The following is a 19,290-nucleotide window of genomic DNA, read 5'->3' on the forward strand; positions in this document are numbered from 1 at the left end:
AAAAAATGGTAAATACTATATTGGAAATCCCGTTCATCTCAATTGCAAGTGGTAAACACTACTATAAGTAGTTTATACAAGCTTGCAGTTGCAAGAAATATAAGGGCTCAAAGCCATGGCGTCTGTTGAAGGAAGAACTGGTTGCATACAGTGGTTAAAGGCTACCACATTCAAATGATGGGACTGCTATAAATGTCAAGGCCTGAATATCAGCAATGCACTGATTTTAAACAATACTGGTTGTCTGCAGGGTAGCAAATTGATAGTAGCTAGATTCCAGACAGCCTAAAGAATGCTGGGTAACAGGTGCTATCTTCTAGGAAGCAAAGCAGAAAAACGACGCCTCAGTCTCATAGGTAGACGAATAATAACAGCTTTCAAGTCAGCCTCAACAATGGCTTCCTTAATGGCTGCCTAAAAAGCTGAATGTGCCATTTCGGTGCCTAGCAGAATGCCTCTGTATTGCTTTGCTGCCTGCCAGGTCTATTCAGTATGAGCATCTAGGTGGTTGTTCTTCCTCTCTAATTAACATATTACACTTCTTACTAGTGAAGCTACAGCTGCGTGTCATTTTAGTGTATCCCTTTCTATGTTGGTGAAAGCCTGATGACAAAGGTTTGTTTTCATTGAATCTCTGTTTTTCATCTTGGTAACATCACAGGTTCAAGTTTCTTGGTTCCTTGGTTTGGGAGAACTTTATTAGACTAGTCATAAAGCACAGGTGTAACATACATCTTCGAGTTGCTTTCTAGTACTAAGAGGTAAAACCGGTAGAATGTCAGAACTCAGACTCAGACCTCTACAGGACAAAACCCTGAATCACAGACACACAATAGTATACTCTTTAGTAACATACCTCACACAGTTAATTAACAGCATAAAGTTTATTTTTTTGATCATACAAAATGTATTTTTTTAAAACACAAAAAACAAAATCACAAAGGACATTAGTTGGAGGCAAATCATTTTCAAAAATACATTTACAAAATAGATTCATATATATACCATTTGTGCCAACCTTATGTTAATGCGCAATATTAGAAAAAAAAAGAGGTAAACTTTTTTAGTCCAATGTTGGTGGCACACTGCTTAATTGCATAACAAATCAGTATAGACTGGTCAGAAGCATGAAATCAAACGGCAACAGGTATAGGCCTTAGAGTAAAGCAGACTACTAGTCTGAAACTAAATCAAACATACCACCATCTATTGGGCAGTATGTTGCTGAATATTTACAATAAATTAAAAAGCAAACTGGCTAACAGAAGAGAAAACTGCATGAAAGGAGAGTGAGAAGAAGATCGATACTTGAAATAAATGGCCCTGAACATCCAAAGCAGCGGCAGTAGCTTTGGAGTTCTGTACATATTTTAGCATTGGAAAAGCCTTCTCTTAAAGGAAAAATCCACCCTAAAACAAAGACTGTTAACAAACAGCGATTGGTGATGTACCTTGCATTTCTGGCTCCATTTTGTTGTTTGGTGTATTTGTCTTATTGGGCCTTGTGGAAAGGCATTCTGGGAAATGTAGGAAATCACTAACTGAAGTAGAAGTAGACAAGGCAGGTTAAGGGAAAGTGGGTACACCAAAAAAGTAACTTGAAACACAAAATAACTCCTGGAATGCACTGAACATCACAGTTGAAAATATCTAACAGTGTACAGGGATCCGAGGGTGCAGTTTTCCTTTATTGTCCACAACAACCCAACCCAAGACAGATCTGCCCACCCAGATTACCATATAAAAAAAAAAGAAAATAAATAAAATATATATAATAATTTGGAATTTGCATACTGTCCACTTTCAAAGTTTTATCTTCACAATCAAAACAATTTCTGCATGACATTTGAGCTCAGTGGTTGACATTTTTTTGGAAATGCCCCAAATTCTTGCTATTGAAATCACAATCATCATCATTGCATTACTGTCATCGTTACAAACAATACATTGACAACTCTCATGTCAATTAAGTGAATGACAGTGTTCATGTATCATATAGTAATGTTATTTTGTTCCTTCATATACTGAAATACAGAATTGTGGAGTATTACAGTGTATTACTTTGGGTCATTGCTTTACTTGGTTTCCCACCAAACTTCTGTGGCTTTTTTCTAAATTTTGATTTGAAACTAATAGTCTGCATAAAGTCTATGTGAGCAGGTAAGCGAGTAGTGCAGTATGCCTGTGTCTGGATCTTTATAGCAGCACAACTGTTTTATAAGAAACAAATCCAGACTTGACAAAAAAACAAACCATTCCATACTTGTACTAATATGATCAGATTGCCAGAATATTCAGCATCAATAACAGCCTGTCAACATCTCCTGAGGCAACACTTGAATGGGGTATATTCAAAGCAGCATTCATCCTTTCAGGATACCAAATTTGTGAGTACATCAGCTATTGTTGCATAAATGTAATTCTTCAAGACTCGGGCTTATAGATAAAAATGCTTCTGCAAGTCTTACCTCACTGTAACCCTGAATACTTGCATGCTTTGTTGATGCTGTTTTAAATGTGTTAAATGGTAGAGAGCTTCCCCCTGCATACACCTTTGCTAAATGAATATGCCAACAATGGACATTTTTACAAAATTACTAATTCATTATGTTCAGAAAAAAAAGCACAAAAAAAGACAAAACCCTAACCCCAACCCCCTCCAAAAAAAACAATCTATACCCCTCCAAAATTAATTGAGAATGACCTGGAGATGAAAGCGAGTCTGAGATATATCACAAATATGAAATAGAAACCACAGGTATGATTCACTTTGGTTTCTGCTCCTATGCTGTGGTGAAATAGCGCCCTCTAGAGGTTTGCAAGTCGTGCTTCATTCATTTGTAGTATCGGAAGACAATGGGCTGACTTCAATCAACTTAACACTACTATATTGTATTTTTGAGTAAATGGTTTGTGTTCCCCCTCAATATCTGAAACCTGTAACATTTAAGTCTTACATGTTTGTTACAGGCTGCATCATAACTGTGGGCCATTATGGATTCTATCACATGCTGGCATGCCTTTGAATTAGTTTATTTATTTATTTTAATTTATTTATTGTATACTTCAGCATTAATAATACTAATAATAATAATGTACTTGGTGTAAATGGAGAGTTATATCATATTTGACCCTGAGTTTTGATTGTTCTGGTCATGGCCGTCTAATATCAACTTGCTGCTCATTCAGTTGTGGAATGAGGCTGTACCAGTTGTACCATGAGACGGCTGGAAGGCCAGCAGTCTGTTTGAAGCTAATCTATCAGCACAGAATCTCATTATCAGCCGCTTCAGGAGGAAGCGGGGGGAATGGTAGTGCTTGGTGGTGACTGCTAGGAGAAACAGCATTTCACTCCCCTCTCAAGAGGTCCAGTGGTGAGAGTCTTTCAAACATACTGAGGCCCGCAGTGTGCGACTACAGTGCACTCTCTCCACCTCATAGCAAATCAGTGCACCCTGTTAAATACTCTAATATGATATGCATGTGTGAAAAGGCTTTGTGGCTGACTTAATGCAGCCCGTTGATGATGTGCTTGTGCAGCAGCTCCTGGTCCTGGTTGTGTTGGGCGGGGCTCACCTCTTCTTCCCATAGCCGAGCGTTCTTCCGGATCTCCTCCAGGGAGTAGTCCTGCAGGAGGACGCCGTTCTCAAACACCGTCACCAGCAAATCCTGAGGAGGCAAAGCACACAGAGATACTGTACATGAGGCACCAATAGTATCTGTAGTCTCGATTCAGACTAAGGGACTGAATCTTGGATTTTTTATTTTATTTCTTAACTAATAAAAATTTGACTGTCAAGGAATATGTGTTGTAAACAAAAATAGTGGTCAACCATATTTGATTTCAGTCAGACTTTATAGGTCCCATATTCTACACTTTCCAGTGTTTTATTTTCTGTCTTGAGGTCCATTCAAAGCTGTGTGTGTGGTGTCATGTACCAAAAACACTCTCAATCCATTTTTACACGTTCATTTTCCAGCATCTCTCTGAGCCTTACCAAGAGCAGGCTGTTTCTGTCGCTGTGTCTTTAAGGCTCATTAATATTAACGACCCTCTGTTCTGATTGGCTAACCGTTTCAAGAGTGAAACATGAGACACCGCAGCCCGGCAGCTACAGGTAGGGAAAACTCTCCGGTAATAAACAATGACAACCGCTCAACTGCTTTGAAAAAAACACTTTGTTAGTCTATTATTTCTTACAGAAATGATAATGAGCGAACCTTTGTGACGCCACAAAGTTACGGAAGTCCAAACGGCTCGTTTAGAGGCTCGCTTTTCTAATATGGATTGTGTGGATTTAGTTGGCGACCGTGCGTTTTGATACTTTCACAATGTTTAGATAGCACATCCAACTCCTTTATAACCACAGAGGCAAGGGGAATCCTGTTTTACACCATATGGGACCTTTAAGATCAAATTAAACTCAAGATCCCACCTCCTCAGGCTTGCCTGCCCCTCTCTCTACTGTCTCTAGGAAGCCATCAGAATTTCTCCTCAGTGACAGTCGACCCCTCTTTGACCCCTTGGATGGGTCTGTCACAGGCTGCTTGTACACGTCCATCTAGGCAAGACACAAATAAAAAAACGAATTTAAAACAACTAGTCAATATTCTTAAAAGTGAATTCAAGACTTTAATTGCCAGTCTCTTTGAGTATTATCTGTGCAAGTGGTACAGATTTAAAATATAACTCCGGCCAATTCATTCATTTATATCTTTTTACCGACATGTCTCATTACAGAACGGGCAATCAATATATTGTAAAAGACATGCTTTGGGTGCTTTTGGGGTAAATTTTTGGCGTGTCCATTGGCCCAATAGGACTGTATTGGAGAACTGCACCCAGGCAAGCAAGATGTAAGGAGTTCTATAGTGAAGCAACTGACAAGATTTTGGTCAGAATTTATCAGTATGATGGAAAAAGATAGGAACAGGTCTTGCTTTAAGCCAGAGAAATTCCTCATACCATAAAAGAGCTTTTCTAAAGAGTCACGTAGTAGCCTCCATGAAGTAAAAGACAAGTTTTTTATTGATTATGTAACCAGGCAGTTCGTGTTTATTTACAATAATCTGTTGATGGGAGAGGAAACTACTCAAACAGGTGAGAAAACACCATTCAAACTGAGAATGATAACCTACAGGCTAACTAACAGGCTATTTGAAAATCCCCAAAGACCAAGGTAATCAAAACCAAGGCAAAGAGGTTTTTAATCCTTCCCCTGAGAATAGTCAGTTATCGTACCCCCTTGCCGTTGGTCTCCACGTAGCTACACTTGAAGGCACAGCTGAGTGTATCTCTGTTGAGTTTCTGAAGCAGAGCGCTGCCACAACCAAAGAAGATGTTCTCAGCACTCCAGCCTTCATCGCTCAGCTTCTGCAGGATCTACCGACAAGAAAGAAATCAAGGCTTTAGACACACCAGGACAGCTTCAATTCCTAGATTATCAACATTACAAGCAACCAAAAGTAAGGAAGTCAAGGGTCAGAGCCATAGTGCGCAGAAGATATTCCTGTTAGAGAATTGCTGGAAAAGAAACAAAAACAAGACCTAAGGAGAGCAGCAAAAAGGGCACTACAACTTTTTGTTGTGTGTTAGTACTCAATGAGATTGTTTTATTAGTCCATCACAAGAAGCAAACTTATAAACATGAACTGGTTTGAATCTTCAGACTGGCTAAAAGAGATTTTTGTGAGAGAAAGACTAGGTGAGAGGGAGAGGGGGAGGATCATACATTCCTGTCAATGGGGATCTTGTTAATATTTGAAAAAGGGATGGTTTGGGAGGTTAATTGTTTTCTTTCATATTTCCCTAAAATTTAATGTGCTATCAATTGGCCTTCACACCTCTCTTGTACCAACCCTTAAAGGAGCAATAAGTGGGATTTTTACTCAGACATTGACACCTGCCAGGCACCAAATTCCTCAAAATTTTGGTGTAAGTGCCATGTTTCTCAACTTCTTAGATGCTGTAGGTGTTGTTTTGTTTCCTGGTGGTCGCTTCAACATTTTACTCTCGTCTTTTCCTCTACAAATCATCTGCACATGCTGACGCATACTTATATGTACTTCAATACACAGGCCCAGGTAAGTTTCTGTTCACACGGTGATGAAAAATGAACTACCTTTGAAGCAATTCCCCCAAAATCGTACATTTCCACGGGATTCCCTGTTTGTTAGAATTCCGTTCTTAAACATAATTTCCGCAATTCTGTCTGTGTTTACCACTTTGTGGAAATTATAGGACCCTACTTATACTGAGTTCTGTTGCACTTCATGCTGATAGAGGTCGTAGATTACTTAATGTCCCTTTAATCAAAGTCAGGTGACGATGTAGAGGGTTGGTGTGTGTTAGTGGCAGAAAGACAGAGAAAGAGAGAAAGTATGTTTCTTATATCTGATGAAACTAATGATCATCGTGGGGAAATCAGGTCTTTATAGCAGCAGAAAATACGATATGACATAGAACAATATGACATAGATCAGAATAAGATAGATATAGAGTACTTCACATAATAAAAGTACAACAACCAAACTTCTTCTGACCTCTTCCACTGAGTTGAGGTCGATGCCATCTCCTTGAATGATGCGTAGGTAAGAAGGCAGCATCTTGTACCCCACAGAGTTCACTGAACACTCGAAACACTCCTCTAAAATCTTGATGACCTAAAATACCAAACACAAGGCATTACATACGACTCCCAAAATACCGCTCTGTAGACCAGGAGTCTTCTTTTTATAGCTTTGTAACTTCATTTTGTTTTTGATGTAAAGTTTGATTCATGGGCATCAATTGTGTATGGCAAGGTGTGGCACTCTCCAAACCTTAAAGCCTCAGTGAGCCCAAATTTGATTTTGTAGTTTTTATCATTATAAGGGAGAGCAAAGATCAAGCAAAAATCTCAAATTTTGGGACTATAACGGTAACTACTGTAACTGCAACTAACTAACTACTTTTGAAAGTTGTATTGTACACTCCAGTCAAAAGTTTGGACTCACGCATTTTTCTTTATTTTTACTATTTTTCACATTTTAGAATAATAGTAAAGACATCAGAACTATTTAATAACACAAACAGAATTATGCAGTGACCAAAAAAGTGTTAAACAAATCAAAACTATCCTATATTATATTTTAGATTCTTTAAAGTAGCCGCCCTTTGCCTTGATGGAAAGGCAAAGGCTTAGAAAGAAATTAATAAAAGAAAAAGAAAAAGAAATTCAAAATGGCTTTAAGATAATGAAAAACATAGTGCATTCAGTCAGGTGTGTCCAAACTTTTGACTGGTAGTGTGTATATAGATATATAGTGTGTATATAGATATATATACAGACACACACACACATATATATATACATATATATATATATATATATATATATATATATATATGTGTGTGTACTATATATATAAAATTTCATTTTTTGGAGCCCAACACTGGCCACACTAGCCTTTTGCTTTACCTCGATAAGGGTCTCGGCAGGGTCTCCGGAGTCAGGCCGGATGACCAGACAGGAATCCTGGCTGCGCTCCATGACTCGCTCCTTCAGCTTGTCTCCCCAGATGTGCTTACAGGCCTTGAAGATGTCGTAGCTGTCGCTGACCACTGACACCGGACCGGAGGAGAACTGGTCCAGGAGTTGCTCAAACGCCTCCTTCTCCCTGCTCCTTCCCCATGAGATGATGGTACTGGAGGACGGCAAAGACAGGAGGGGAGTAATACATAGTGTCACAGTGCTGGATATACTAATACTAATTCCAATACTTACAGGAAAAATCCACCCTGAAACACTTTTTTAACACTGTTACGCTACTGGTGATGTACCTTGCATTTCTGGGCCCATTTTGGTGGTTTTTCCCACAGATACTGGTCAAACATAGATGACATGACGTCATGTTGAGTTTAGGGCTGTACAAATTTTTTTTAAAATTGTCATTCCGATATGAACTTGTGCACATTTAATGTGTTTTTTGTTAAGAATATAAAGATTGCATTAATGGTGGAAAAAGAGTCTATATCATAGTAGTAAGATATTCTGTTGACATTAACCGTCATTGTATTTTGTTTTGAGGAAAAACAAGAAATTCATCTATAATTAATATTGGAAGTAATTTCATTTAATTTCATTTCTTGATATAGCTGTCAAAGGCTATTGATTTTCAAAGTATACTAACAGTACACCTAATCAGAAGGACTTAAGAATGATACACTTTAATACTATCATATTGCATGTCACGCCGCTACTGTAATATCCAACAAATAAATTGTACATTGCATATTTGCTCCATATTGTGCAAGTATCATTGTGAGAACAATACCTAGAAAAATAAACAGGTTTATCATTTTAGCCAAAATCTTGCAGTCCTGGGGCATATGTATGTGTGTGTGTGTGTGTGTGTGTGTTTGTGAGTGCTACCTGTGCTCTGCTGCTGGAATGGAGAAGCCAGCCATAGGACAGCTATAGTAGCGCTGTGCCATCAGCAGCCCTGCTACTGTATCTGTGCTGCAGAAATTCACCAGGTGAGCAGCCCCACCTAATGCTGCTGACTAGAGAGAGAGAGCGAGAGAAAGAGAGAGAGAGGGAGAGAAATGAGATCAACACTGCATTTGACATTATGCTGCACTCATGTCAGATTTACCGTAAATATGAGCTACTGACTAGGAAAAACTGTTCATGAATTGTGGAATTGTGGCAATTCTACTGATCTGAAAATCAAAATTATCAGTTATATTCACACTAATACAATCAACTATACTTATGCAAGACAAGCAATATCTGCTGCAGTTTGTTTATGGCTGATTTGAAAGTAACCTCTTAACAACAATTAATCTTATGATCGCCATCTTGGATGTGGGCATTCCACGAGTTATACACGTGAATGCTTCTAAGTTGTAGCAACGAGATGTCATCCCATTCTTCCGCTTCTTCTGATATGAACACGGCATTAAAGATAAATATTAGATTGGCATCCGAGTTTCATTCCTAAAGACTTACTGTATCACCACAGTATAGGAAAAGATTACTCTAAGGTCAGTGGTTTTTAACCATTTGTCATCGAGGCCCCGAAGTATGCAGGTTTTCATTCCAACCAAACACTAAACCAGCTGATTTCACAAAATAGCACCTTCAACTAGAGAAAAGGAAGTAATCGGTGAAATGAGCTGCTGTCGTGATTGGTTAGAATGCAACTAAAGACCTTGAACTAAAGATATTCACATTAATTTTAGTACAGTCAAGGGTTAAGATTATATCACTATCACCTACATTTTCCTAAGAATAATGATATTCCCACTTCCACTGAACGCAGCATAAACTACAGCCATATTCGCCAAGTGAGTGGGGGTAGTCGTACAATGTGACATAGAAGGAGAAAGAAAAACGTAAAAGAAACACTAGTATAGAAATCTATATTCTTGACTGATGATTGATGTTGCATCCTTGCTTTTTGGTCATTAAAGACCCTCTGACTTTCATTGGGTCCTATTATGCAGGGGTGGGTAGTAACGCATTACAAGTAACGCACATGAGTAAAAAAGTAGTTTTTTTTAAGGAACTAATACTTTTAGTTCTTTTTTTTAAACTGTACTTCTACTCTTTACTGGAGTATATTTTTGAGCCAGTAATCTACTTTTTACTTCACTACATTTGCCATTTATACCTTCGTTCCAACTAGTCTGCTCTAAATGTGGGGATTGAGTGTAGGGGGGAGAGCGCGCGAGGAGCACCTCTACTGCAGATGCCAAGCTGCCAGCTGCCTGGAAGAAAAATAAGCACCACCTGTCTTTTGACCACGATGCGATGATGACCGAGCAAAACCCAGAACAAGAGGCAGCTTCCAACAAATGGGTATCCCCAAATGAAAAATGTGAATGGAAAGAAGTTTTCATTCTCTAGTTGATTGACTGAGGTCTTGGTACAGGGAGTAATACTACAGAACAGAAAATCTGAGTTTTAATTAATTGTATTCGGTATCTACTGCATTTTGGGGCTGTAATAGGTTTGGTTACTTTGATAATGTCTGTAAATACTAGAGTTAAACAGACTTATATTCTGTTTTATAAAGGACTAAGAAAGTTTTATCAACAAGTGCTGTTTTTTCATTATTTTGCACTGGCCCGCACACCCTAAAAAATATTAAAATGGAAAGTAACTTGTACTTTGAGTAATTTATTAACCAGGTACTTTTTTACTTTTACTTGAGTAGGTTTCTCAAATGGTAATTTTCACTTTTACTTGAGTCATTTTTTATGGGAGTAATTGTACTTTTACTTGAGTATAGATTTTCAGTACTCTATCCACCACTGCTATTATGTTAATGTTTACATCAGTGATGTTGATTATGAATAGTGACTCCTGACCTCCTGTGAGGAGACTCCTCTGTAGCCGAAGTCATGCAGTTTGAAGTCCAGGCCTTCCAGGCTCCCTGAAGTGGCCTTCAGGTGCTTGGCCAGGATCTTCTTAAACTCCCTGGATATTGTGGCCACTGTGATAGGGTACCACATCTGGACCAGCATGGTCTATGCTCAGCAAAGGGAGGGTGGGGGAAAAACAAGAACGGTGGGGAGAGAAAGAAGAAAAGAGTGTATGCGACCGGGGGGGATAGTAAGAGAGGAGACAGTGGGAGGAGAAGGGGGAAGGGAGAGGAGAGTTGTTGAGGAGAAAGACAGGAAAGAGATCAAATGACTGGCACTGCTGTAATATTTATCATGCATCATGTCAAAACTTCTCATCTATGGGTGTGGTCACACCAAGCATGTTTGGAGTGCTTTATTTGAACTCTTCGGTTCTTTTGACCAGGTGAGAACAAATCCATTCAAACTCTGGTGGCACCAAATAACCACACTGAGACGCCTGAAATGCAGGTCTCAGTCCTCTTTCAAGAGAACTGCGGTGTGGTTTGTTACGAGTGAGAACGTAATCCGAACCAACTACAGGACATTACCCCAGAACACTCAGTAATATGGGTGTAAGGAGACGGATGTTGACAAACACAGTCTGGACTTGCGCTCATATTCTGAATCATTGACAGAGTCTAACACTATAAAGACATTTCTGAGTTTAGTTTTACCTCGATGTAGTTGGTGAGCCAGAAGAAGTCGGGGTCAGTATTTTCCACAGTGAAGAGCACGTTCCCTCGTGGTATGATCCTGCCCTCAGGAACAGCTTTGATCCGGATGGGAAGACGACCATCATATTTCTGACAGCAGCAAGCACATTCACATCAGTTTAGGGTAGAGCTGTACGATGATGAATACCTCTTTGTGTGAATGCGTGTGTCTGTCTGATGGACAGATAGGTAGAAAACTTTTGGATACCTCTAGGACTTTCCTCCAGCCCTCCTCGTCAAATACAGTCTGTCTGAAGTGCATCTGGTAGAAGAGCTTGGCTTCCTGAATCTTCTCCTCTGTGACCACTGGGCCTGCAGAGAAGAAACTGAGTTACTACTGGAGCCTCAACCACGGACAGAAAATACACAAGACTAGGGTTCAACCAATATGGGTTTTGGAAGGCCGCTGCTGCTGATAGCCGCAATTTTATGTCTATATTCAATATTTTCAAATTTGACCACTTTCATGCCAAACATTTCCAAAACATTACGCGCACTCCGCCAGAATGTTATTCTTGGCAGCATGGAAAAGCCTCTGAAATAGCATTAAGAACATAGTGGGACACTAACGCCCACACTCCAAGCAACACGATCATCAAGTCACCAGATGTCCATTCAATTCCTATAGAGCCGAGTGACCAGAGAAACTCGGCAAATGTGTGGACAGCTTGTCGGCCAAGAAAAGTTGGCCACAGCTGAACGTTTTGCGGTCATCGGCTGCCAGCCAATCAGATTTCCGTGCTTCCTTGTTTCATGTACACGTCCAAAATGGATGAGAAGTTGACTACAGCCATTCAAAGCTTTCCAGCTCTCTACAACTTTTATTTGAAAGACTACAGGAATAAATGTCTCAAAAACTATGCTTGGAGAACAGTTGCTGGTAAGCTGTGAAGTAATTTTATTGAGTTTTTCTGTTTATTCTCGATTAATGCTACCTTATTAGTGCATGAAAAACTTTGTGGCTACAGACCACTACATAGATGCAACTGGAGCCTCTCACACCACCCGGTACACTATCGGTAAAGAGAGCAACCCATCAACCAAGTTGCTTTCCCTGTAAACACAGGGTAAAACTTCCCATTGAAACACAGGATAATACTGCCAATAATATAACATAAAAAACTGTAAATCACACAAACTGCAAATGAATTATACTTCATGCACGGACCTAGGAGTACCGATACCGATTAAGTAGCAGTAGTTGTAGCAGGAGTAGCAGTGGTAGTAGTAATAGGTGTAGTAATAGTAGTTTCAGAGAAAAGAATGTGAAACAAGAATTGATGTGCTGTATTAATGAAGTCAAGTAGGACAGCATTGATTCAACCTCAGTGTGATCTGGAGTTTTCTTACAAAACACTATTTTCACCCATATTCTTTTTAACATACATCTAGTCATATTTAATTCAGAAATAAAATACCTATGAGAATGCCTCAATATTTCTTTCTACCTTATGGTTACATCTAAATTAATTTCCCAGGTCAAGGTTAAGATCTGTGAACGCACCTGTGAGGTACTTCTTCAGAAGGTACTGGAGCCCGAAAAACACCACCTCATTGAACTGGGAGCCTTTCTTGCGTCGGCATTCAAAGTAGGAATAGATTTTGCTGACGTTGGGAGGGTACTGTTTGTAGTGTGTGATCTGGAAGACAGAGAAAGAGACAGGGATTATGCTAGGCCAGCCAGGGCACAAGGTCCCAAACACAGATTAATCTAGTCTGATCTAAACATTTTAAAACGTGCTGTAAAGTTTTTCATTAAATTGACATTAGATGCAAATAACTAACCTCGGTATTGAGTAGGTCCATTTATCAATTTCATATCCTATCATCCCAGATAATAAGATTTACACTGCAAAAGAAGCTGAAACAAAACCCTAAGTAAACACACTAATAAGCTAAGCTAAAAATCGAAGGATTGTCTGCTTCATGAGCAACGTGACTCTAGCGTGTACAGTAATCACGTTTCTTGCTTGCCAAACATGGGATTCAGAGGGTAAGGATGATGACAGCTTCAAGCACAAGCCTCTCTTTGTGTTCCCTGAGCACAAATTCAATAATCAAGAGCAACAACCCCTCACTTGGAGAAATCTTCAGGATGCATTTTCTCATACTTCTCTCTCCTCCTGCCTGCTAGATAAGTTCCCTCTCTTCCCCCCTTCCAACTTCAAGACTACTAGCTCAGGATCATTGAAATGATCAGGGGTGGAAAGACTACCAAAGTATCCTACTCAAGTAGAAGCATTGTTACTTGGCTGGACTTTTATTTAAGTGGAAGTAAGATGAATTGCGTGACAATCTACTTGAGTAGAAGTAGACAAGTAGTAGTAGTAGAAAAGTAGTAGTAAAAATGCGCTCAATAAAAACAGAATTTTAATTTAAAAAACACATTTAAAGAGTAAGCTACTGTTACCTTTTTACCAAACAGAACACTGTTACATAATGATCTGATGAATTTTTTTATTTTTTTTTTTACAAAAAACAAGTGCGCAAAGTAAAGCGTGACTCAACATGATTCATTCAACACAATTACGATTGGTCAGTTTCTGATGCGATGCTCATAGAGAGCCTACAAAATGTGTTCTTTTGTAAGGGATGTGATATAAAATATGGTGAAGTACAATACTTAACATTAACAAGAGTAATTGTAAGTAATTACTTTCAGCCTTGGAAAGCATCTGCTGTTAGTTTTTAGTGACTACAACAAACCATCCCAACCAACGACAGGAATTATACAAAATGTTGTGGACTGAAGAACCATGGCAACCAAGGGGGAATTGGGTGTTTTCATTTTAGTGAAAATGGGATGGAGCCGTGCCCAGTGAGACTGTGGCAAACATATACAATCACCACTTTGTGGAAACTCATAGGACCCAAGCTGACAATCTGTTCTGCTTCTTTGACATGGTGGTAACCTGAGAGACAACCCATATTTTCCCTCCTCTATCTTATTCCCTCTGCCAGCGCGAGGTAATGTTTTGTAAAGCTGACGTGAAGGAGGTCAATGTGCTCTTCAAAAGGTATTCTGGGCAGTGGCACAATGCAGCAGGCCCGACTGGCCTTCCACTAATGTTACGGTTCAAAGTCAAGCAACTTGATTATGCAATGGGTGACAAAAACCTACACCAAAGAGCAGGGCAGGGCAAGGACTCTGAGTTGACAACATTGGGCACAATGTGTTTACTTGACGAGCTGTGGATGGTCCATTGGCATTGTTGTAGGCTAATTCCATGATCATGGGATGAAGTCAGAGTAGAGGGGAAATATGCACGGGATATTAAGCTAATCATTTTCACCTGGCAAGTCTCATGATGCAGAGTGCAGAGGAAAACATTACGTAACTTGAATTAGCTACTGTAAGGTTACAGACTTCTCACAGACCAAGGCTTTGTATGGAATTACCACCGTTCCTCCATAGAGGCAAACCAGCAAAATGTCACTTAATTGTTCCTTTAAGTGACACAATAACAGATTTAAACTACATTCTGAGAGGTGTTTTGGTAACATGGCCACTATGCGCATTCAGGTCCCATGGAAAAGACAGTAGATGTGAGCATCCTGTTCACCTCAGCTTTCAGGTGGTAAATACTACCAGAAAATACTGTTCACCTCAGCTTTCAGCTAGTAATACTAGAAAGTATCATTCACCTCAGCTTTCATATCGTAAATAGGCTACTACTTGGAAACTCTGGGTTTGGTGATGGAACCCAATTTCATCAGACTTCCTGAATTATGAATTGTGACTTGAAAAATACCATGGTAGGACACAATTAAATGCTGGATTTTTGGTTTGTGGTTGATGTTGCAATGTTTGGTTTAAATGTGAAAAAGCTGATCAGGAGCAACCAAAACGTACAGAAAACTTCAATCATGGCCTCTTGACAGTTTCAAATAAGTTCAAATGTACAAAAACTTCAAGTCATTGCTTTGAGCCGTCGCGTCATTCTGGCAGTTATTCCCATACAACATGAATGCAGCATTAACTGAAATAAATAAAATAAAGGGCTGTACCTTGGCAAGGCATGAGAACACAATGGACCTCAATGTATTCTCTACGAACTTCAGTAGTGAAAGCAACAGCTGACTTTGCTGGCAGTGTGTGTGCTGTGTATGTACTGGATATAGCCTAGTGGTTAATCATTACACCTGTTACACAACCAAGCATTTCAGCAGAAAACAAAACACACAGCCTACATCACACGCAGTTCTTTGGTCGGTACCGATTAAGTGAAAGGCATTGAGCAGGCATCCAGCCTACGTCATAAGCATCATCACGGTTGTGGGACTCCAATTATGCAAGGGGGATAACGATTAATTCTGGCCTGAAGATTGCATAATTTATACACACACCGAACATGGGCCAGAGTCATATCTGGGATTACAGAGAAGGTGGTGCACCCAAGAAAGACTAACAAAGACTAAAGCTGTTATTAGTGTATGGGCCTATGTGTTTAGTAGGCCTGATTCGTGAAAGAACAGAATGATTAGGAGGAAAAAAACATTTTGCTTTTTTGTTTTAGTGGTAAATACTGCAAGTAATCGGTCAGTCCCTCAGTCATCACAATCCTTGTTACTCCCATATCTTTTTTTTTTTTTTATAACTTTATTTTTCAAAATGTGGAACACCACGGTGACATGAAAACAAGGTAAAGATAGCCACAAAACAGAAAATTAAAATAATAATAATAATAATGATAAATTTGATGATAATAATAGTAATAATAATAGTAAAAGGATGTGCTCCCCCTATTTGGTTGTTGACTCCTCGCGTTGGCATTTTTCCTAACAAGATGAACTCATGGTTAATTTTGATGTCCATTTTCAAAACATGTATAATTTCTTTACAGATATTTTTCCAGTACATTTACTGACTTGTAAATATAAAAAAAAATGAGAATGTGGCAAGCCATATTCTCTTTGTAGTGATTCAAATTGTACAATTTCTTTGTTGTCCATAATCTGTCCAAATATGCTCAGCCCTTTTTGATTCCAGATACTCCCATATCTTACTGGAAAAAAACAGGAATTATGTTGCTTATTAAACAAAGAAATGATGGGAATCTTAAATAATATATTATTATACATTATTAGGCTATTAGTCTATATAATACATGTACATAGACATATATACAATATATATATATATATATATATATATTTATATATATATATGTCTATGGATGTGAAAACATTTAAAGACAGATTGCCATTTATGGTGTGTGTACTGTGTTCAGAAAAGTTGAAGAATGTAGGTTTGTTGTTTTATTATAGGAAACTCCTAGCGGGAAAAGTGAGAGCATTTTCACTTTTTGGTGCACCTTGCTGATGGATCGCTTGTTGTGGTGTGAAATAGTTACCATGGTTGTTGCTCCTGCTATTCTCCGGCTTTCAGGTCGGGCTTTTCTCCTTTTAAAGATGACTTAAGACATATGGAGTGCTGGACGGATACATTAACCTACAACTCCGGCGACCTGGGTTCAATTCCCAACTCATGCAAAAAGAAGTTTTCTACTGTGAGTTTTTATTTTTGCCTAAAGTTTTTCTTATTTAACCATGACCAATAGGGATTGTCTTGAAACTCCACTGGAGGTTTTTTTTTTTGTTACAAAACAGAGTAGGGGCTGGAAAGTGAGTTTTGAAGGCCAGAGATCTCAGCACCTGGCCAAGTAATCAATTGTACTGATCAACAACCCTATCAACCCCCACAGATATATCATGGTCATTTTGTACTATGGGGCAGTAAGAATCTTACTTATTGCCTCTTTAATGACAAGGCACTAGGTACTGAGCTAACCACTTATTGTAGTGCTTCATTTCCTCAAATCAAGGAATGCTGCTGTACTGTAAAGCTATAGTAACCCCAGTGAGATGAGATGAGATGAGATCATCATAATGTCCCAAATCAGCTCCACCCATATTGTGATGACACATTGGAGGAATCCCCTCGGCTGCGCTGCTTTGGACCTGTTTTCCAGTTGCTAATAAAAAGGCTGGTCAGTCATCATCAGGACCTTTGCCATTTGGCTGCAGTAGAAAACCTCGTGTGACATCTAACAGTGACATCTGACATTTAAACCCACTCAGATGGGCATATGATATATACCAACATAGGCTGGCCCAGGTCACAGTGGAGTGACTGGCCCTGCTTTGCAAATAGAGCTGGGATTTAACTTTCTGAACTGACTGAAATGAAAGTGAAAGTTATTCAGCCAATTAAAGGTTGGACTCTGTGATACAGATACAACCATGTCAACTGCACTGTAGACTAATGCGAAAAGAAGTGCAATACTACATAATAGCCTACATGTAATGAGATCTCATTAATCTGGTATTTGTAACTGGTAACTGGAATCTGTAACAATAAAAAACATCACTTATATTTCAGACATTTGAGAAAAATAACAAAATTACTTGAAAACTTATTTAAAGGGAAATCCATTTTGATTGTGACATTGAGACACCAACAGCATTTTACACAACTTGAAATAAGACGTAATTACCGTTGTAGAGTGATAATAACCTTATTCATGTTACAGTCTGTACATTTAAACACATTATTTTAGCGATTCTGGAGGCAAAGCAATCAGATTACCTTGTTAGTAGTCACAACTTTAAGCAGGTAATCGGGTAACTGTCATAACTTACATTTGCAGAAATGCTTTACAGTTTAGGTCTTGCTACGAAGAACAACATGGGTATGTGTGGGTTCCAAGGGAGAGGAAGTTATTTCACTCCTTAGAGGTTAGCACATTGAGGAAATGTAAGAGTCACTATTTCTCCATAGGTTTCACTTTCCCCACAGCTACCTCCCCACTTACTGGATTTCGCTATAACTCTCACCTAACTCTGTGCCAACCATAGCTAACAAGAAAAATCCCCTCAGATAGGGTTCCATGGGACAAAATCTGATTAAATGAGGGTCTATGGACTAAGGTTAACCTATTTGGTGATCCATAACTTGAAACGGTTTTGGGAACCCTGCTCCAGGTTTTAGACTCAACCCTAGTTTTAAGAACTAGCTAGGCACACAAATATCAGCATACATGATATAAGAAGCTACAATTCATACTGTCCTCTACATGTGTCCTACTCAAAAATGGGACCATTCCAATTTTAATACTTGACACTGTGAATTTAAATGAAGTTTCATTCGGTGTAAATTACACCTATACCCCAATTGTCCACATCCACTTGAATAGGATAATGGGCAAGACGTCATGCCTGTTACAATTAGTAGTTTCGTTTGCTCATACTGGCATATATTACAATGTTGTAACAGTCATTTTTCATACCAGAACAACCGGCCATTCAGTCAGCCGAAAGAAGGACTCATTTCGTTGAATATATTCAGTGAGACTTGTACCTATCCCGAACTAACCTTAAGAGTGCTAAATCGTATTTTGTCGCCAACTAAAACCTGGTAAATATGTGACAAACAACAGGAACGGGTCCACTCACCTTGTAGGAATCCGTCGCTAGCAAGAAATTAAAATCCTGTGCTGCCATTGTTATGAATGAATGATCTGAATGTCACTACAGTCCGTCTCGTATTAACTGAAGAAGGGAGCAAAACCGAAGCCAAACCAAGTGGGGAGGGGTAAAGTGGAGTGGCAGCAGAGAAAACCAGTCGAATTATATCTGATTTTAACCCTGTATATCTCAGACCTTATACCGTTGGTGAAGTAGACGACCGTTCTGTAATCATTTTGTTGGTTGGGGGTTGTAAAGGGGCGGGTTTCAGTCATAGGTTTCAGTATGCATGCCCACGCGCACGTCTCTTCACCGCCTCTCTGAAACGTCATGCTGCGTTCATAGACATGGGAAAGATGGGAGATATGACAATCATACTTGATAATACCACGCACCGTGGCTCTCAGGTGATGAATACTACTAGAAGATACCGTTCACCTCAGCTTTCAGTTGGTAATACTACTTAACTCTGCTAATGGCGATGAGGAAATACCACTGTAGAAAAATGTGGGAAATAAAATAAAGCAAACACAAATAAACTATTTTAATCACATAGGCTAAGTTCTTTTGTGATCAAACTCTTAAATTGCTACGGCTGGACACAACTACTTGCTGGATTTTTCGTCAGCAGTTGATGTTGCAATGTTTGGTATAAAATATGAACTCAAATGTATCACTCACTAACTGCATGTGTGCTGAGTATGAAATATTGATCAG

At 39.1% G+C, this 19,290-nt stretch overlaps 1 protein-coding gene across 1 annotated transcript; it reads right to left on the minus strand.

Annotated features, from left to right (window-relative positions):
- Positions 1–730: 730 nt before the first annotated feature.
- On the minus strand, positions 731–18,768 carry nampt2 (nicotinamide phosphoribosyltransferase 2). Its single transcript, XM_071902884.2, has 11 exons — positions 18,562–18,768; positions 12,611–12,746; positions 11,315–11,418; positions 11,068–11,196; positions 10,358–10,516; positions 8,415–8,545; positions 7,461–7,686; positions 6,544–6,663; positions 5,243–5,383; positions 4,437–4,562; positions 731–3,669 (listed from the first exon to the last, which is right to left on the minus strand). The coding sequence occupies exons 1-11, from the start codon at positions 18,607–18,609 to the stop codon at positions 3,508–3,510; spliced, it is 1,482 nt and encodes a 493-aa protein (XP_071758985.1). The 5' UTR covers positions 18,610–18,768; the 3' UTR covers positions 731–3,507.
- Positions 18,769–19,290: the final 522 nt, after the last annotated feature.

This window comes from Centroberyx gerrardi, chromosome 5, assembly GCF_048128805.1.
Source record: "Centroberyx gerrardi isolate f3 chromosome 5, fCenGer3.hap1.cur.20231027, whole genome shotgun sequence".
NCBI lineage: Eukaryota > Metazoa > Chordata > Actinopteri > Beryciformes > Berycidae > Centroberyx > Centroberyx gerrardi.

What these genes read in the sequence shown, in the direction of transcription:
- nampt2 (XM_071902884.2), bottom strand. Translation starts at nt 18,609, where the DNA reads ATGGCAGCACAGGATTTTAATTTCTTGCTAGCGACGGATTCCTACAAG. An exon ending in TAGCGACGGATTCCTACAAG is followed by an intron (nt 12,747 to 18,561) that starts GTGAGTGGACCC and finishes TCTGTCTTCCAG; the next exon opens with ATCACACACTACAAACAGTA. An exon ending in ACCTCAACTCAGTGGAAGAG is followed by an intron (nt 5,384 to 6,543) that starts GTCAGAAGAAGT and finishes TCTTGTCGGTAG; the next exon opens with ATCCTGCAGAAGCTGAGCGA.